A 22463-nucleotide genomic window follows, 5' to 3' on the forward strand; every position below is an offset into this window, starting at 1 on the left:
GTTATTAAATATAAGTAAATTGATGATTAAATTATAGTCTAAAGTCTGAAAACAAAAGCCAAATAATATTGGTTATTATTACAGACCAAAACCAAATATTTTGAGGCTTGCTTATAGCCAAAGTAACATCGGTGCAACTGGACCTAAAATGTCTCTTCTCGGTATGCGCTTGTACTCGCGCGAATTGGTAGTTGTTTTAAAATGAATGTCTCTATAATTATTGCAAAAATTGCAGAATAATACAGAATTTTCCTACTCGATCTATCCGAGTAGAAGTATATCCGATGTACCTTGATAAGGTTTTCTTCGGGTCCAGTAGGTTTGGCCCGAATAGGGCATGAACGGGACCAAATAAACTTTTTTTTATTACCAGCTAACAAAGTCATTTTGGTCGGGATTTAATCCGACCTAATAAAGTCGGAACCTTCTCAGGAATGCCTTAATGTGAATATGAAAATTCATTGAGGTGTTTCAGATGTTATCTCGCATTCTTTTAAAAAATATAATTTTTTACCATTAAAAAGAGATATTCAAAACTCTATAATGTTCAATAATGTGAAGGATTGTACGTACTAAAAGGTATTACTTTGTTTATGTTTGTTCCGTTTTATTACATTTATGAAACATGTTAAATCAATATGCATCGCTAGATTATATAAATATATATAAACTTTATCAAAATTATTTGTATTACATTCACTTGCGTTATATAATGAATAAACTTATATCTCATAATCACCCGATAAGAATCTCGATTATATAAACTAGATTCCCGGTAAGATCCTCAGATCAATTCTCGATAGGGGCATTGCGTTACCAAACATCTCAGATCTTGATCGGATGTACTCTCATCAGGATCCGATCATTAATTAAGGCTTGTCTAATCAGTTCTTAATCGGGACCATATAATTATCTCCACTCGCGTTTAATCCGCATACGTTGATACGATTATTACCGCGCGTGCACACTCTGCATGTGTATGTATAAATAGATATATCTTTAAACGCGTTATATGTTTTTAAATTTTTAAATTTTTATGATTTTTAAATCTTTTTCCTTAAAAATAATTAACAAACGAGATATTTAATAAAAATATGATAATTTTGAAAAATGTGCAAAACTATTAAAAGCTTTAAATGCAATAAAATTTGTTACCAAAAATATTATTTAATGAATAACTTAATATTTTCAACGCAAAAAAAATTTATTGCGTATTCTTTTGATTTTTTTATAACTGCGCATATGTTTTATAACTGCGTATAAGTTTGAACAAACAATGCATCCCGCATTGAATATAATTTTTAAAATATATTAACTCGCACGTTTGTGATTGCGTAACCGCTGAACTTTAACACAATATGTAAAGTGAGTTGAATGTATAATTGTATTGATTTCTGTTTTTTCCCGGGAAGTGAATCTGTTATATATTATATTGTTATGATTGATTATCACACAGTTCATATCTGATTTTACAAATAGTATGGCATGTTTTGCTCTGTGGTATAGGTTGTCATTATATTAGCCAAGCTTATAAAGTTCTGTTTTTAATAGAGTTACTGTTAGTTAAAAAAGAAAAAAAAATTATTTAGAAATTGAACGTGGTGAGTATAAATTTTTCTAAATATATTTTTTAATTTTTGAGTAAATGATCTCAAAGATTATTTCTATATATAACTGAATTATGTACATAATATAGTGCGCACAATTTGAGCAAACTTGAAATAAAGTTTATAGTTTTAACGGTCTTCTTTTTGCTTTAAATATTCTAAATATCTGTGCTATGTTTTTATTCTGCTAATTATTTTGTTCAAATCTGCTTTTCTGTATCTTAAAATTCAAAATTTGGTAATCTTTTTTGTTTCTTGATAATAATGCTACACTTTATGTCTTTTAATAATTATTCTTACATAATAATGATACATTTGTATAGTCATAATTTATTTTAGAGAAAGAACTTTTTCTTTATCGGCAAATTCTTAAATAATGATGTTGAATTTATGAATAATTAAACCCATCTTGTTATACTACCATTAAGTCATTGATTAGAAAACTTTAAAAAACTTTTATTTTATATATATTTACTTGGAAAACCATAAGCAATTTAAAATTGTACGACTATTCTCTTTTTCTATACATTTTATGCTAAATTTTCCGTTGTTTCAAAAACAGTTTTTAAAATTTTATTTTCTGTTATTCTAAATACATATATATATGTATATCCCTAAAAAATAAACAATAAAAACTAAATATGAAATCAATAATTAATTAGCCAAGTACTTAGGAGTAATTCAGTTTGAGAAGATTTGTAAATTGAAATAGTATTTGTCATAAAATCAATCTTGCATTTATAGAAATATTATAGATCCTCTGGGGAAAATTAAAATGCATTATATTTTTATTAAAAAATTACATTATTATGTTTACCTATGTTCCCCTTCTAAATTAATATTTTGTATAATATATAAAATAACACTATTATATTGCAGATTTTATTACAGATAGTAAATCATATAACTACTTAACTCCTATTGCAATAATTTCGATCACATCGAGCCCAATTTCAAATTTAAAAATGCCCCTTGCCAAACTGATCGATTTGTTTTGAAATTAATCATAAGCTTTATCAGATAGGCCCGGAACGAAAAGGATTAAAGTTAAAGTGACATATAGAAACTTGGCGTGCCCGATCTGAAATAAAAATTTGCAAAAGATTATCAGAAATCATTATCAATATATTAATAAAAATACAATATATGATTTATAATGCGACCTGGGCACGCCAAGTTTCTATATGTCATTTTAACTTTAATCCTTTTCGTTCCGTTTTAATATTTATTTTTTAATTTTTAAAGTTTTTTATTTTTTAGAGGAAAATTTTTTATAAGCTATTTTTCAAATTTTTTATTTAAAAAAAAAAATTTTTTTATAAACTTTTTTAGAAGCAAATAATTTTTTAAGCTTTTTGTTGCGTACGCAAGTTGAAATATTTTTTATGTACTTGGCGTATTTTTTTTTACCTTTGTAATGTCTTTTTTAGTGGGACGTCACTGCTTTTTGTAAAAATTCATATTTTCTCTGAAAAATATAAATTACCACATTATACAGTATATACATGGATGTGATTTTTTTAAAGATTTATTTAATGGAAATGAAATTTTTATGAAAGGAATTATATAAAGAGTAAATATATTTTTACAAAGCTTATATATACTATAATGAATTTGAGCGGACGCAGTCACGAAGTGTCTTAATGCGCAATCTCTTATTGTCAATCATTCAACAGATTTTAAAACACGATATGATTTTATTTTTACAGATATAGTTTTAATCCAGAAGTTAAACTGTATAGGTATTTTATAGGTTGTGACATGACGTTTTTGGGACGCCCGTCACAAGGGCCGAATGGCCCGATCGGGGGCGGTTTTTCGGGGGCCTGCGTCTTCCTAATTTAGGGAGAGAACGGCCCGATGGTCAGATCAGCGGGATCTGACTTTCGGTTAGAAAAATCGAAAATGTAAGCTCGAGAGTAGCCCGCGAATTGGTTGTCGGCACGAGGTCGAGCGGCGGGATTCCATCCGGCGGAAGGAGAGGAGGAGAGAAGAGCGGGAGTCCAGGACACCAAGGACACAGGAGACGTCAGGTCGTATTTGTTAACTATTAAAAGACACTTTTGGTGGCTAGTAAACATCGCTGCCAGTAATGTATATTTCTTACGGCAGGAAAGGAGAGCGGAGGGCCGGAATAATCCGGCCAAAGGGGAGGCCACTCCACCCGCACGAAGCGAGGGAGTCCCAAGGACGGGGCGACGAGCGGACTCTCCGGAACCTATTCCATCAAATAGGGAAGAGAGCCGATCGGGCGCAGCCGTAAGCCCGCACCTTTAAGCCGAACAAGAAAATCTGGGAAATTCCGGGGCGATGAACCCACCAACACGGCCGTGATGACAACAAGGATCGCGAGGACCGCAGGACGGCCCTGCGTAACGCGAAAGCGCCACAAGTGGCGCGATAGCGATTTATCGCGCCGACGTGTCTCCTGCAGGACTCTCGCTCGGCACTGTTCGGCGAGCCTTTAGAGAGGACGCAGGTTTTCCCAGGAGCGAGCGAAATACCGAACCGATTAAGGGAAGCACCGAGAACTTCCTGCCGGTGGGACGAGCGTCGTCGACCGATTTGGTTGCCGAATAATTGTAGGTAATTAATTCGGATGAGTCGCGCCCTTAATAGTTGTCGAGCCACGCGTTTTGGTGGATTAACTTGGTGAATATTTTTGGTAGATTAAGTCGCACGGCCGACGGGCAAATGTCGCTCATCCGAATTAGGTAAAATAGGCTCTCTCTATTCACTTCGCCGTCGCCGACAGTCATTAGTGTTATTTTCGTGTTTGTCTGTATAATATGTTGTGAATTATCGGGATTTTTGCGTTCACGCGATCGATATTCCGACTCGCGCAAAGTATTGCGCCGTGCGACTCGTACACCACAGTCGTTATCGATAGTTTCCGTATTGTTTCTGTGTATTGTTAGCGCGTGTTTTGTGAGTATTGTAAGAAATTAGAGTCAGAAGGAAGCGAAATCCTAAAATTTCGTACAATAAATCTATCGGGTGTCTTGGAGCCCGCTGTTAGTTTCTGCGAGTCATTCGAGCTAGAGATTAAGCATTTCAACGCAAAGGTCACCGTCATTGTTATTGAGACGTATATCGGCTTACCGCGAGACGGACCAACGGACCGATTTGAGTCGTGCAATCTAGTATTTTTTATTATATCGAAGCGGATTCACGAGCGTGCGTAGAGTAGTTACCGGCGTATTCGAGAGATTTCTTTAGCTGTCGCGGCCTAATTAAGTCTCGTACAGCGGAAATCCTCGCGGCCGAAAAGTCGAGTTAAAGCGCGTAAGACGCCCGGTAATTTGATACTGTTGCGCACGGTCGTGTCGGTCTCCGTGGAAATAATATATCTTATTCGCCTGTAAAATAATTACTGTCACCAAAGGCTATTATTTATACGAACGGCTCTATACGCTTGTTTCTTTCGTTTTAAATATATTATTGTTATCTTTGTTTTAACCGACCGAATGCTCATTTTGGCTCCCGTGTTCTCGACTCTCAAGATTTCTCCCGTCTTCCCCGAACCCCCCCCCCCCTACCATTTCAGGTATACTGAATAGCCGCGTAATTTTGCCGTCGCGTTAATTATCGGTCGCGCGATTATCTTTTGGTGTTGCGTTTTTCGTGAATGGTGCGGCCTGCCGTACCTGGCGCCCAACTTGGTTTATTTGTGATTCCGGGAATTTTTGTGGATCGCGAGATCGATATTCGAAATACGCGCCGAAGGTGTACCGTGGGCATCGGAGAACCGCCCGCCGAATCAATAATTATTAATTAAATAATTTAAAAAGAAATATACGGTTACAAGGTATAATTTTAATATAGATGTTAAACTGTATACAAACTGTATAATCAATAATAATATAAATTGTGTAAGTGAATAAATATCAAAATATAGAAAACATTAGAAAGGATTTTTTTTATTACGAAGCATTATTTAATATGAATATACATTATTATTATCTCACACGTATATACACGCATCCACATATGATTTTGTCTCTTAAAACATTTTGCATATTCAAGCGAATAATCGTACATGAGCAATGTGAACATCGTTTGAGGGACAAAATTGCTTTGCGTGTGTGCGTGCGAGCATAGGTACGTGAGTTGTTTAGAGCTGAAAGAAATATCAATTCAGGTATACGATTATCTTTCCTCAGGATTGACTGCACCAATCTTATTCAAATTGGACGCAACCGAAACCTTGCATCCACATTGTATAAGAAAAGTGCCGTTCGATTTTTGATTACGGCTTTCATTCCTGAAGAATTTTAATCGAAAGTTTCTGAGACGTAAAACTCCGGATAAGCTACTTGATAGCACCGCGGCCCCTGTACACAGGCAAAACTATTGACAAGCCGGAAGAAATTTTTTTATATACTTGGCGTCGCGACGTTACCGCGTCGTTTGATGTAACACTGAAATAAAGTTCTGATATCTTTTTTCAGAATGACTTGACTTTGTGGAAAATGGAAAATAACAAGCGGTTCAATCCGTATGTCAGCGTAGATGCTGAAGAAGAAATAGTTATCTCTGGCATTGCCGGACGATTTCCTAATTCTAACAACATAAAAGAATTTCAGGACAATCTTTTCAATAAAATCGATCTTGGTTCGAGCGATCATCAACGTTGGAACAACTGTAATAAAATTTTTTCTCAAAATTATTTGGAAAAATCCACATATAAAATAAATAATTTACATAAATAAATAAAATTACATACATATATAAAATATGTCATTAAGTATATTTTAGTATAATTTATTATTCATGACTTAACAATATAATAATATTATATTTATCCAAATTATTTTAAATTTTAACAGATGTCGTCGAGATGCCTCCTCGAATAGGAAACATGAATAATATACAAAAATTTGACGCAGAATTTTTTAATATTTCACTCGAAGAAGCTGATGTGATTGATCCTGGATGCAGAATGTTACTTGAGCATACCTATGAAGCGATTATTGATGGGGGTATAAATCCAGTAGAATTACAGGGAACTAATACAAGCGTTATCACAGCAATAAATTTTTGTGATACATATATAGGATTAGTATACGACAAACCTCAGGTATGTAGTTATTCTCTAAATTCATTAGTTATTCTCTAAATAACTTAATATCAGAAATTGATAAAACAAACGCGTTCCTAAAAGTGTGTGTATAAATATATTAATACGTATACAAACCTATTGCTAAATATGAGGAAAATATTTATATGAAAATTGTTTCATAACACACATAATTGTTAATAGATTGCTGGATTACCCATTCTTGGATGCAATAAAGGCGTGATAGCAAACAGAATTTCTTATTGGCTCGGCGTTACTGGACCATCGTATAATATCGATACTGCAAGTAGCTCGAGTCATTTCGCTATGGTGGAAGCTTACAGAATGATTCGATCTGGCATTTGCGAAGCGGCTATTGTCGCTAGTGTCAATTTGTGCGCCCATCCTAATATGATTTACCAGCTTTTTCGTTTGGGTATGTGAAAAATAATATTATTGTGTTCAGAGTTGTGTGTTACGTTGTTAAATAGAATAAATATTTATTAATACATTTATAAAAATAATAATATTTACAATATATAATAATAATGTTTGTTAATTCATGTTTTGTTGAATGTAGCAGTTTTTGTTTTCGAATGATACAATTAATTCGCTTATATATATATCCACATTGAATTTTTCAAGTACTTGGTATATTATTAGAGAAACTGGAAACATAATTATATCTTTTATATCTATTGAATCAATGAACTATAAACATAAACTGTTAATATTATTTTTAGGAGTTTTATCTAATGATGGTTACTGTAAACCTTACGATGAAGAAGGCTCTGGTTACATGCGTAGTGATGCAGCTGTAGTAGTATACCTACAAAAGGCAAAGGATGCAAGAAGAATCTATGCGACCTTTGTCTATGGTAAAACCAACTGCGATGGCTTTAAAAAAGAAGGAATTACCTTTCCATCATTTGATAAGCAAAAAATATTATTGGAAGAATTTTACAAAGAATGTGATATTTCGCCTCTTGAATTATCTTACATAGAGGCTCATGCAACTGGTACTCTAGCCGGCGATCCAGTGGAACTTCGAGCCATAGATGAAGCTATATGCGCTAAAAGACAACTTCCTCTGTTATTGGGTTCAGTGAAGTCAAATATGGGACATTCAGAGCCAGTTAGCGGTCTTTGTCAAATTGCAAAGGTGAATTTACAACAAAATAGGGTTAATAATAACAGCAATAAGCTTAGAGTACAAACAATTAAATGGGAATACTGACAGATAAGAGCTAAGGCGCGGGTATTGGTGCGCAAACTTATTATTGTTAAGTTTTATTAACAAATGTGCATTAACAATGTAGTCGGACTGTTTTTGCTCCATCTTCAGCATAGATATAAATATGTAGAAATTAAATTGGAATTATATAACCCGACATACCCCACATTTGTTGTTGCAGTTAAATTCCAAATTAATAACCAGAATGGAAGGCTCACTAAAACCCGCGTAGAATCTGTACAAATTAGTGAACAACGTCCAAACGTCATTTGTATATTATCGATTGTTTACAATATAATGACGACCAATGTTGGTACGGTCGGCACAATAACAATAACAACGGTCATAAAAATGGTCATAAACAAAAGTCAAAGAGTAAATATACCCCAGTAAGCAATTTGATAACAAATTGTTGCCAAATTGGCATCAAATTCGCTCAAAACTTGGTAACAAATCCAGTGCCATCTGTGTCCGCATTAAGCTTGTGTTTTGGTGACAAAGCTTGTTGACATAACCTGACAGCAAATTGACGGCAAAAACCGAGCAAAGCTTGACATGATTTGACGCCAAATTGATGGCAAAAATCGACCAAGATCTGCGCAAGACAATCTGATAGCAGATTGTCAGCAAAAACCGAACAAATTCTGCAGCTTTTGGCCATTCATATAAAAGTATATATTTAAATAGATTTAAAGCCTTAACCCTAAGTAACAAAATGATGATAAGTTTTGGTCATAAAATGACCATTAGATAATTAGACATTATATAAAATCATATATTAATATGTTAAAACATATAAGTAAATTCAAATAACTTAATTTATAAAATTAAAGATCTTTTTGGACAGAAATTGTTTTGAATAAGTGAAAACCGAACAATTATCTGTCCGATTTGCCAAAAATCAATTCAATATCTGAATTTCCTATATAAGAATTATGTCAAAAATTGAACTGATAGAAATATATATATTATAATATTATTAGCATTTTGTAGGCTTTATATACACTCATGACAAGAATTTGAATACGGGTATAGATAATGAATAACGCGCCGCATAGCGATAAGCGACTGAACTATTTTATAATACTTTGTAATAAGCTGCAGATTTTGTTCGGTTTTTGCTGCCAATTTGCCATCAGATTGCGCACTCCAGATCCTGCTCAGTTTTTGCCGACAATCTGATGTCAGTCATGTCAGCAAGCTTTGCTCGGTTTCTGCCGCCAATTTGCTGTGTAGTTATGTTAGCAAGCTTTGCTTGATTCTTGCCGGCAATCTGCCAGCTTAATCGGTAATAACAACTCTTGTACCAAATTTGTAGCCTTTTTGCTGACAATAATTTGTAGCAAGCACTTGGCAATATCTGTTAGAACAGATCTGGCTGACTGGGTACCATAAGAGAAAGGCTAATGCGGCAAATTTACTTAATCTTTAAATTCAATTCAAACTTTAAAATCAAATTCAAATTTAAGTTTCCCGATCAATCAATTCTTGAATTTTTGGCAAGTTTTCCATTATAGAGGAAATACGTACAGATCACAAAAACAAATCATAAAACGAAGTAAATACAAATGCATTAATTAATTTTAATTAATTTTTTAATTCCATCTAAATTTTTAGAATTTAAATTTAAATTTTCAAATATATCAACTTTTTATATTTGGCAAAATAAGGTTAATACAACTACATAATATAATATAATGCCACATGTACCACATATTTTTTTTATTTAAATGTTATTTTGGGATAAAGATTTTAATAGCGATGGAAACTGGTATAATGGCTCCTACTATACATTTTAAACATTCACGAAAAAATATGGCTGCTATCATTGAAGGAAGAATAAATGTAGTCACTGAACCGATAGAATGTAAGGGTGGTTATATCGGTATCAATTCCTTCGGATTTGGCGGTGCTAATTGCCACATATTACTGAAATCAAATTCAACAATTAAAGTCAATAATGGAGGAGACGATAATTTACCTAGACTCGTAGCTATATCTGGATGTACGGAGGAAGCAGTTAAAATTATATTAGAAGACGTAAGTATACATTACAATTTATTTCACAGATAATCTAATCTTTCTTATGCTTAGCTTGTATGTTATTACTGTCATTTTAAATTATTTAGAAAATTAAACTTTTCGTTAACAAAAAATCATAAAGAAATAATTTCACGTGTATTGCACGCACAAAAACACAAATACATTAAACAAATTTATGATAATATATTAAATGCAAAAAATATATATAAGATAATATATTAAAATAAAAAGAAGTACGAGAAAAACTACACGATATAATACTTATATGTAGTACTTCAAAATAGCAATAATTTAGTATTATAAAAAAATATGCAAATATTGAATAATGAACGTAAGGAATAAAAAATGTATTATTATAAAATGAAAGGGAGAAAAGATTAATGAGACTGCTTAAATTTATATAAAAAATTTAAAAAAATTATTGTTATAACTTAAATTACATTTAATTAAAGTATATTAATTATTTTAAATTATTAATTCTAATAATAGAATCTAAATGTGAAAGTTGAAGATAAATTCAAGTTTATTTTAAACCAGTAAAAGCGGAGAAAAGAGGAGAGTATTATTAACAGATCTAAGGTATATTGCATCTGTTGAAGCAAACGCATTCATAGTTAATGTAGCCATTATTCAGTTTAAAAATAGAATATTAGTTTTGTGCAAATTTCAAAGATTTATAATTAAAAATAAGATATTTATATATGTACCATATATACATATGTATCATGATTATAATATACACTGCTTAAAAAAATTATGCCATAGAAAATATTTGTCGAAAATTGACCAACATTCACTGTCGATCACTTCACGAAAAATTATCTGAAGAATAAATAATTTTTTTTTTAAATAAAGCTTAACGTTTCTACTTTAAGAATGTATCTCCATTATTTGCTTGCGATGCATCCCTACTTCTGTAATCTGAAGGAATGTTTGGCATACTGAAAATTGCAAAGTTTGACGGAATGCACGGATGTGAAAAATTTTTTAGCAAGGCTTTATTTAATAATAATTTTTTTATTAAGCGTTATAGGAAAAAATGGTACAGGACTTTTCTGCTTAGTTTACTTAGTGCTGAGTTTACTACCCGCTCACAAATGTTGGCACAATCTTTACCAGATATCCTGTATAAATATATAAACTTTTTTTAAATTAACTTTAAGAGTAATCTGAAAGCTACTTGATAGCGCCGCGACCCTTGTATATAGGCAAAACTGATGTCAAGCCGGAAAGAATTTTTTATGTACTTGGCGTCGCGACGCTACCGCGTCGCTTGATTAAGATATAAAATAATTATCGTATATTTACGATTAGTAACGATATCTCTACAGGTACAGAGCCGGCCAATAGATGTAGAATATATCTCTTTGCTACATCATATTCATAGTGACAATATAAAAGGACATTTCTACAGGGGATATATGATTGCTGGATCTAACATATCCGATAACGCAATAATTGAAATGAAACGCAACGTATGTACGAGAAGACCGATTTGTTTCATATTTTCTGGAATTGGATTTCAGTGTTTTAACATGGGTAAATAAATCACAAAAGTATCACATTACAATGGAATATTCAACAATTATTAATATGCAATATGTTTGCTCGCATTTTTGGAACATTTAACAATTTTTAATTTACACATATATTAACATTCTTAAGTATTTGTTAAAACATGAAACAAAGTTAACAAGTATATAATATATCTCTCTAGTTTGCAAATTTTGTAATTTTATAAGTTACATTTATTAAGTATGATAACTAAATTTTGATTAAACTAAACTAAAATAGTAATAATAGTGTAGGAAAAATTTGTAAAATAAAGATAAACAATTTTTCAAAGATTTTATATATATATGTTTAAATCAATTAGATAAAATTATTATTTAAGACAATGTATTACACAACATTATAAAATAATGTAATTATATACGAATATTTTTTTAAAATATTGGTAGGTCGAGCTTTAATGAAGTTTCCAGCATTCATTAAAGCAGTCCAGAATTGCGATAAAATGTTGAGACCTCACGGTATATCGGTGACAGATATTCTAACAAATAAAGACAAAGATATTGTCGATAACATCGTCAATTTATTTGTAGGCCTTATTGGATTACAGGTATAAACGTATATTTATAAATAAAATATATCGTCTATATATGTTGCAGTATTCTTTTGTATTGTCTAATTCTATAATTTTTTACAAAGAGATTTATATTTAAAGATTAATATTTTATAAAAAACTAAAGTTATTTGTAAAATATAGAATTAAAATCAAAAAGAGAATCTCCGAAGGAGAGACATCTCTCAAGAAGAGACATTTCTCAAAGAGAGATTATTACATGTATATAATAATATTCAGAATTCTAAATTTATAATATTTTATAATATTATTCAACAGAAAAGTATATTAGAAAGTTGTAATAAAAATTATACGTATTACAGATCGGAATAGTTGATCTTTTAACAAGCATTGGTATCACTCCTGATATTATAATAGGTCATTCTATTGGCGAGTTGATTTGTGGATATGCCGATGGATGTTTGACGGCCGAAGAAACGATCATGTTGGCATATTATATCGGCTTAGCATTTCTTAACTCAAAAATAATAGATGGCTTAATGGCTGAAATTAATGTCGATTCTAAAATTATGAAAAATATCTGTCCATCGGATATAGATATAGCTTGTTACAATAATTCACGTAATTTTATCGTGAGTGGACCAACGACCTCTGTAAGAACATTCCTCGCTATGTTACAGGTTTGTAAAAACGCTTAGTATTAAATAATCTATCTATACACGGAAAAAGAATGTTCGCTACCATAGCTAATCATGGTTTGCTAAATAAATTTCTAAACTCTAGCAAAATGATTTGCTACTATACCTAATAAATAGGTATCACAGCTAAGATGTTCGCTGTACATATATTGTATTACGTCTTAAATCTAGTTACCGCGTGCAGTTTTTAGCTGCAGCAACTAATTATTTTCCGTGTATGCTTACAATTATATGTTTAATTTCAAATAAATGATAAAGTTTATTTTTATTCAGAATGACAATATTCCTGTAAAAGAAATTTTCTTCGGACGTATACCTTTTCATAGTCGTTATGTCGAGCCCGCAAGAGTTAAACTTTTGGAATACTTGAATCAAATACTGCCACAACAAGCGTCTCCAAGCGCAAAGTGGTTGAGTGTGTTGAATGAGTATTATGAATGGTTCGGCGCATCTCCAAAGTCAAGTGTAGCCGAATATTATGCAAACTATTTGCTAGCACCGGTATTATTTTCAGAAACTCTGCGCTTTATTCCAAACGACGCAGTGACGATTGAGATAGCGCCGCACGACATTTTGCAATACATTCTTAATGATTCCTTAGAGACAACAGTGACAAATGTCGCCTTATACAGATTCTCTCACAAACCAAATATTGAAATATTTTTATACGGAATTGGTAAACTTTATAACGCAGGATTGCAGCCGCAAATCGCAAATTTATATCCTGAAGTTAAGTTTCCTGTAAGTCGTGGCACACCGATGATTTCTCACCTTATAAGGTAAATTCTACTTAATATAACACAAGATTTTTCAGTCATATTGGCTATAGAAAAATAGTGAAATTTTATAAAGCAGAAAATTAAATTATATTATTTTTAACGACGGTAAAAGAAACGCGAACTAATATTTTATATATTGTTTGATTAATGATAATTATTGTAGATGGGATCATTCCAAAGATTGGTATACGTATCGTTATATCGGACAAAGAACAATTCACAAAGGAGAAGTAATTGTTACTATTAATGTGTTAGAAGAAGATTTTATATATATGACTGGACATGTTGTTAATGGAAGAAATTTATTACCGGCTGCAGGATATCTTTTACTTATATGGCAAATGATAGGCTGGTTAAAAAAACAAAATTATCTCGATATTCCAATTATATTTGAAGATGTCAATTTTCTACACTCGACAATATTATCAAAACAAAGTCCAGTCGATTTAACTCTTATGATCCAAACAGGTAAATAGTATAATTTAATTAATCTTGCAAATAAGAAATATACAAAAAAATAAAAAATTTTTGCATAAAATATAAGTAAAAGATAAGATTGTATAAAATATAAATTGAGGTAAGATTTGTATCCAATAAATAAACCATTAGAGCAATCTATCTATAGTGTGACCCCAGATTTGAGCAGGAAATGCAATATTAGCACTAACTGCGTTTACAAGAAATTGATATCGATATTTTTACAGGTAGTGGCAAATTCGAGATAATCGAAGGAAGCAATGCTGTCGTTACTGGAACAGTACGAATTCCAATTAATATCGAAGACGAGAAAATATGTACTACATTTATTGATCGAAATGATAATGATGAAGAGAAGATGAGTACGAAAGATATCTATAAAGAATTGAAGCTTCGTGGTTATCAATATACTGGCGAATTTCGTGGATTAAAAAGCGCGTCAATTAGGGGAAAGAATGGTCATATTGTCTGGACTGACAACTGGGTAACATTTATTGACAACATGTTACAGATGATGATTTTAGGACTGGATTCGAGAAGTCTCTTCGTACCAACAAGAATTCGTAAAGTAGTAATCGACCCAGAATCTCATATGAAAAAAATTGTAAAGCTTCCAAATGAAGAAAATCGTATGTTTACAGTAATATAAATAAGCACAATATTTAGCCCAATATCATTTTTCGAAAAATATATGTATAAATTCGCGCTATTGTGTCATATTGCAGAAATCCTTGTACAAAATTATAAGCATTTAGATGCTTTGATATCCGGAGGAATTGAAGTAAGCGGCGTCGTGGCTACAGCTATATCTCGCCAACAAAGAGCGATTCATCCTATTCTTGAAGAATACAAGTTTGTTGCTTATCGGGATCTAGATGTAATGTCTTTAGAGGATACAACAAGAATGTCGGTGCATATTGCATTCGAGTGTTACAATATGATAAATGTAAAAATCATCGAATTTGTGGAGAATAGCGATCAAGTGATGCCGGAGGATTTAAATTGTTTATTTGTGAATAAAGTTCTAGATGATTTACCGCAAATTCAATCCGATATCAAACTGGTAGCAACACACGAGCGGTTCAAAGATATCGCTTTGCCTGATAATATTTCTACAATAGAATTCGATAAACTGACGAAAAATGAAAATTGTTTGATGATTCTAGGTTTCGGAATTTTAACAAAAAATAAAAACAAATTATATGAACAATTATTATCTGTCATGATGCCAAAGGGATTTCTTCTAACATTCGAAGAATTCAATGCTATCTACGACTACTCATGTCTTGATAAGTATGGGTTAAAAGTAATTTTGGAGAAACGCACCAACGATAAGACAATTATATTATTAAGGAAAATACACGATATTAATAAGAGGAATCTACAGATTGTGCATGTAAACAATTATGAATTCTCATGGATAGACAGACTTAAATCATTCATGGACAGGGAAAATGAAACTACGAGAATTATAGTCGTCGCAGAAGGGGACTTCGAATGCGGACTAATCGGTCTTGTAAATTGTTTGCGTAAAGAACCGGACGGTAAAATGATTAGAGGTGTATTCATTCAAGATAGAGATGCGCCTACTTTTTCATTGCGAGAATCGTTGTACATAAGGCAACTACAGCTGGATTTACCCATCAATGTTATACGTTCTGGTAGCATTTGGGGTTCTTACAGGCATTTTCCATTACCATTACTACAACCAAAACTCGTACAGAGTGCTTATGTTTCTCAAATGGTACGTCAAAAAGATTCAGTATATAAGAAAAATTGCAATAATGCTTTGTGATATTTTTATTTATAATGATTGAGTAATGATTTAATGTAATTTTAATAGGATTAAAATAATGATTATATTTATTTATTTTAGGTGCGAGGTAATCTCAGCACTTTTTGTTGGGTGCAAAACAGAATATCTTTGGTCAACAATAACGAGGAAAATCTGATAAGAATAGTCTATGCGTCTATCAATTTTAGAGATATCATGATAGCTAGTGGTAGACTCATTTCGACTTCTGTCGCCTCTTTCGAACAAAATAATAGCATTTTATTCGGAATGGAATTTGTTGGTTTTAATAAAAATGGACAAAGAATAATGGGATTGTGTTCAAATGGGTAAGATAGTCATACGCACAGATGTCAATTAATATATTTTTAGTAAATAAACTGTTTAACATATTTTTTTATATTTAAATTAAAGAAACTATTGATGAAGTAAAAAAATTGAAAAAATTGTTATATCTTGCAAGTTTCTTTGTATTACTTTACTACAATACATACAGAATGTTTAAGATAAAAAAGATTTTTTAAATGTAATTTTAATATAATAATATAATAATAGAAATGACTATTTTTAGTGGATTCGCAAATATTTGTAAAGCTGATAAATATCTCAGTTGGATCATACCTGATGAGTGGACGATGGAAGACGCCGCCACGGTTCCTTGCGTATATAGTACATGCTATTATGCTTTGTATTTGAGAGGTAAAGTGAAGAAAGGCGACAAAGTGTTAATTCATTCTGGTACGGGAGGCGTTGGTCAAGCAGCAATTCACCTTGCACTTTACGAAGGTTGCGAGGTGTTTACAACGGTTGGGAATATGAAGAAACGACACTTTATAAGAGAAACATTTCCTTCTATTTCCGAGGATCGTATCGGAAACTCTCAAGACACGAGTTTTGAACAAATGATTATGCAGAAGACGGAGGGTCGCGGAGTAGATATCGTATTGAATTCTTTAGCTGAAGAAAAACTGCAAGCATCCATCCGTTGCTTAGCAAAAGGTGGTCGTTTCCTCGAAATTGGAAAGTTTGATATGATTTCCAATAATCCTTTAGAAATATCTGCTTTCTCAAAAGGCATTAGTTTCCACAGTATAATATTGGACAATTCTTTTTGTGCCAGATCAGAAAGTAAGATGATATTGTCGAATAAACTAGTAGAAGGTTTAAAGCAAGGAGCTATCAAACCATTGTGCAGAAAAGTCTTTGAAAGAGATGAAATAGAAGCTGCGTTTAGATATATGGCTGCTGGAAAGCATATTGGCAAGGTATGATCATTTTTTGGTATATGTACAATAGAGAGTAACTAGAATTGAAATATTAAATTCACAAAAAATATGATATATATATATATATATATACATATTCCATAAACAAAAAATAAAGACAGTTTTTATTAATATTTAATATGAAAAACAACATACAGAGAACAAAAACTGTCTACCCTTTTTTTGAGAATTTACAAAAAATAACGAACATACACTTAAGGATAAATATCCTAATAAATTAGTATTATTTGCAGATAATGATAAAAATTCATAAAGAAGATGAACTCTTGGATGCACCTATACTCGCACATCCCCGGTACTACTGCCTGGAACATAAATGCTATATCGTTTTAGGTGGTCTAGGTGGTTTTGGTCTAGAATTAATTGATTGGTTGATTTTACGTGGTGCAAAAAATCTTGTAGTGACATCGCGAACTGGAATAAGGAACGGGTATCAGCGATCAAGAGTAACATTATGGCAATCTTACGGTATAAATGTACAAATCGTTACAGCTATTGATACTTCGAGATATAAAGACTGCGAATCTATATTAAAATTTGCCGAAGAACAAGGTCCTGTGGATGCTATATTCAATCTCGCAGTAGTGTTGAAAGATGGCATATTCAAGAATCAGTCCCCGCAAACATTCGAAGAGTCTTTCGTGTCAAAGGCATGGACGACGAAAAAGATGGACGAATTATCGAGAACAATATGCACTCAGCTTCAACATTTTGTCGTTTTTTCTTCCGTTTCATGCGGAAGAGGTAACGCAGGCCAAACAAATTACGGAATGGCAAATTCCGTAATGGAAAGAATTTGTGAAAGAAGAATGAAGGAAGGTTTACATAGTTTGGCTATACAGTGGGGTGCAATTGGTGAAGTTGGGCTTGTCGCAGATATGCAAGAAAATGACGAAGAACTTGTTATTGGAGGTACATTGCAACAAACAATATCCTCTTGTTTGGACACATTAGAAATATTTTTACTACAAGATCGGCCAATCGTAAGCAGCATGGTTGTTGCTGAGAAAAAAAATTCTAACCAAGCAATGAATCCACTTGAAGCGGTTGCAAATATTATGGGTGAGTTTGTAAACAACTGTAATATAAAAAATTTGTGACGAAACATTTATAGAAAAAAAATTTTTATTCAATAATGTTATTAAAAATATATTATATTGATATAACAAAGTGCATTAAAGAATATACAAGAAATGTAGGCTTCAATAGTTGTTAAGATAAAATAATGTTTGTTTAAAATTATATCAAAATATATAATTTTTAAAATAGGATTAACAAATATAAACATAGTTGCGAAAAACGTGATACTGGCTGAGCTAGGCATGGATTCAATGATGGCGGTAGAAATTAAACAGACATTGGCGAGAGAATTTGATATTTTATTGACAGAACAAGATATTCGAAATCTCACCTTTGCTGGACTTCGAAAAATGACAAATGCAACCGAGCAAGACAAGACGTACGATGCTACTGAAGCTGCTACAAATAATTTGGACAGTTTCGAATTATTAACACGAAAACTTAAGGATTCTGATTTCAGTCCAGATATTTATGTAGAACTTGATACAAAAAGGGAAGTTGCTGAAAACATAATATTTCTTATACCAGGAATCGACGGATCTGCAAGCGTATATAAATTGATAGAATCGGAAATTAAATCTTTGGCGATATGTTTGCAACACGGTGCACTTAATATGCCGGACGTTACTTTTTCAATAATGAAATCAGCAGCATATCTTCTGCCTGTATGTAATTATAAGATAATCTATTTGAAATCATTACTTAAATTGCTGTGTATTTAAATGATAATATTTGATTATACACACGCTCTCACTTTTTCTTTATATACTATTTTATATATGCTTATGTTTATTTTTTTAGTACATAATGGAGAAAATGGAAGATCGAAAAGAATTTTTAATAGTGGGTTATTCATTTGGATCCTTAATTGCTATTGAGTTAGCAAGATTATTAGAAGCTAAGAATTTCGTTGGACGGTTATTACTTATAGATGGAGCTCCTGATTGGTTAAAATTTTTGGTTGAATTTCATAATTATACTTCACAACAAGAACCACAAAATGCCATTCTACTTAATTTCATGAAAATGTATTTCGAATCTGACAATGAAATGGTAAGTCAATTATTGAGACCAAACTATGATTTTTTACTACGAAAACGGTTTACGTAATAGTGTTTATATACGATTAATATATATGAAAATGTATAAAAAATTATTTATTAAAATATTTAAATATTCTGAATGCCTTATGCACTTTTATATGATAAAATATCTTTTATAAGGTAATATTTTATTTACATATAATACAAATTTTAGAAGCTTTGAAGGACTCGTCTAAATGGTTTTCAATGAGTAAGAAAGAATGATAATAATGATAGTATATAAGAATTATATAATATTTACAATGATTGAAATATAATGTCTATTTTTTGAGCACATGTGTAAAATGGATATCAAATTGAAACAATAATCCTTGACTACAAATTATGGCTAATAATTAAAAGATAAAATAATTTGACTTACGTTGTTCAAAACAGAAAAAGTAATTAAGTAATAAGAATATGAACATGTAGTTTGTCCGAAATGTGAAAATATAGTCTCAATTTTAAGTGTAGATTATCATTTTATTAGTATTTATATAAAATACAATATATTATTTACAGTCTGCGTTAGAGCTGAATAAGTGCAGTACATGGGAGGAAAAATTAGAATTATTTACAGCTCATTTTCCGGAGAAGACCAATGTATTAAGTGTTGAAAATCAAAAATTCTTATTTACAACAATTTACGATCATCTATTGGCTATAGAAGATTATGATATATCTTTCTTGCCACCTTTAAAATCATCTATAATACTGTTAAAACCTACACTTATGCCTATCACTTTTCCTGAAGAGGATTATGGTTTACATAAGGTAAACTTTTGATTAAAGAGTACACAAACACATTTCATCATTTTTAAGATATTTTTTACAAGAGAAATTATTTTTAGGTTACTGAAGGTGCAGTGAAAATACATTACGTACAAGGTTCTCATATTACAATGATGGGCAAAGTAGCACCATTTATTAACGAAGAATTCTAAAATAAATAGCTTTGTATCAATATTAAATTATCACTTAAAGAATATTATTGGAAGAATTATATAATCAAATATGTTTCTATTAAAAAAATATATAATATTTATAGAAATGTGAATACGTGTAAAAGTATTTGACAAAATAAAAGTTAGATGTATATATATTTGTTTATATGAATATGCTGTTTGTCCGATAATAACTGTACCACGGGTACCACTGTACAGCGGGTTTGAGGACGAGTAGGGAAGTTTTCTATCATTTTGCCATAATTAATGAGAAATTAATTTTAAAAAATTGACTAATCCGTGCGAGTATATGTACGCTAAGTTTTAGCTATCACCGGCGCACGGATTAAAATTAATATTAATCGGAAGATAAATCGTTAAAATATCCAATCAATATTCATTAACTTTCGTCCCAGTAATGGAGGAGTTGGCCATTCTATCAACAGCAGTGATGCGGCTGAATATATCATGACGATTGAGAGATCTTGGTTGTACGGTTTTTGCGGTTAATCGATTAACAAGGGAACCTCGCAAACTCGGAAATTCTGATTTTGCTGAAACTTTACAGACATGTAGGGGGGGGGGGGGTCAATAGATAAATTTAGAAATTTTTGGTTGCTACCCAAAAACTGTTCTAATAGGTGAAAGCACCCCTCATATATAGAGCGGCTTTTTGCTTTTCTCCATATATCTCAAAAACTATTTAAGATATCAAAAAGTGTTCTATACAAAAGTTTTATAGTAAAAGCAGCTCTATTTAACTCCATTAATAAACATTTGAAAACATTATTTTTTTAAAAGATTTCTGAAAAAATTTTCGTTTTAAATTATTTTTTAAAATTTTTGTTAATGTGGTTAAATAAAATTGTTTTTACCATAAAACTTTCGTGTAAAACATTTTTTGATATCTCAAATAGTTTTCGAAATATATCGAGAAAAGCAAAAAGCCGCTTTACTTTTACCCCTTAGAACCGTTTTTGGGCAACAACTGGAAATTTTTAAATTCATCTATTGACCCCCTACATGTCTGTAAAGTTTCATCAAAAACAGAATTTTCGAGTTCGCGAGATTCCCTTGTAAAAATTTGCGATACCTATTTTCCGATTAATTTTAATTTTAATTGCGCTGATGATGATTAAAAGATTAGCCGAAACGTCCGCTCTACCCTAATTTATATTACATTAAGTTGTTTTTACAATAAACTTTTATGCACCCTTAATATTGCGCTCTTATTGCTATTATATCCCATTTTTAATAGATTTTTATATTAAGAGTCTTATTCTTATATTTAATAAAGAAATGTGGTTATACACTTTTCTTCTGAATAGCATTTCTGGATAATTCAATCAGGTAATCAGTTTACATTACTTTTTATACATTATATCCAAATAGTATTTATTTATGATAAAAAAATTATTATAGATATTTAAAAATTTAGAATTTCAGATATCTTTGTCTATACGATTACATCTCCAATACATTTAATACCTTAAATATGTATTACTTTTAAGATGTCTAAAAATATATTTCTTAATAATACATTTTCTTCCTTTTATTACTTTTTTTAAGCAGCGTGAATACATAACATAATCGAAATACAGTCGAAATCTGCTATCATATCTATAAACTTTTTTATTTAATATTTTATACATTAAATATGTTCAATCATATGTTAATACTAATATAAAAATATACAGAATTTTAATAGAGAAATGTCTATTATTAAGGAAAATTATTTGCTTGGACACATTCTATCTTAAGTATACACAAATTGTTTAATAAATTTGGTAAAAATGACGAAAATATGTAAAGTGATAAATTAAACACTGTTTATTAGTAAAAGTATGTTAGAAAGATTAAACTCTCTCTCTCTCTCTCTCTCTCTCTCTCTCTCTCTCTCTCTCTCTCTCTCTGCAAAATATTTTTTGTTTAACAGCTTGCGTGCATTTTGAAATAAATTATCCAAAATTTATATTTTAAATATGAATTTGATTATATGCTTAGTATTTGAACTTTGATTGATCAACAAGATACGTATTAACGATTTTAGAAGTTGTTGACATAACGTACCTATTTATTGTAATGTCGTATACCAAACACTGTTAGTCTTTGATAATCTTTTGGGATGGTAAAATCGTGGAGATCACATAGATAGTAATGCGCTGATTTATTCCAATTAATTATCACAAAGAGACGTATATATATATCTGCATACAATTCGGTACATGTGTCTCAATATATAGGGTGAGTTATTAGAAATCAAACACTTCTATCTTCTTCCTTTTCTTCTTCTCTT

At 31.2% G+C, this 22463-nt stretch overlaps 1 protein-coding gene across 1 annotated transcript; it reads left to right on the forward strand.

The window, feature by feature from the left end:
• Positions 1–1474: 1474 nt before the first annotated feature.
• On the forward strand, positions 1475–20280 carry LOC138943129 (fatty acid synthase-like). Its single transcript, XM_070313670.1, has 21 exons — positions 1475–1601; positions 3361–4189; positions 6059–6251; positions 6437–6687; positions 6871–7102; positions 7410–7828; positions 9650–9940; positions 11275–11482; positions 11905–12065; positions 12392–12709; positions 13001–13506; positions 13670–13974; positions 14211–14612; positions 14709–15727; positions 15860–16104; positions 16347–17040; positions 17295–18123; positions 18331–18806; positions 18943–19194; positions 19746–19997; positions 20075–20280. The coding sequence occupies exons 3-21, from the start codon at positions 6080–6082 to the stop codon at positions 20165–20167; spliced, it is 7125 nt and encodes a 2374-aa protein (XP_070169771.1). The 5' UTR covers positions 1475–1601; positions 3361–4189; positions 6059–6079; the 3' UTR covers positions 20168–20280.
• Positions 20281–22463: the final 2183 nt, after the last annotated feature.

The sequence above is a fragment of the Polyergus mexicanus genome, unplaced genomic scaffold (assembly GCF_030449975.1).
Source record: "Polyergus mexicanus isolate NDT 795.1 unplaced genomic scaffold, iyPolMexi1.0 SCAF_25, whole genome shotgun sequence".
NCBI lineage: Eukaryota > Metazoa > Arthropoda > Insecta > Hymenoptera > Formicidae > Polyergus > Polyergus mexicanus.

Coding starts and splice junctions, on each gene's coding strand:
- LOC138943129 (XM_070313670.1), top strand. CDS start 6,080: ATGGAAAATAACAAGCGGTTCAATCCGTATGTCAGCGTAGATGCTGAA. Junction 7,103..7,409: donor TTACCAGCTTTTTCGTTTGG/GTATGTGAAAAA, acceptor TATTATTTTTAG/GAGTTTTATCTAATGATGGT. Junction 14,613..14,708: donor GCTTCCAAATGAAGAAAATC/GTATGTTTACAG, acceptor GTCATATTGCAG/AAATCCTTGTACAAAATTAT.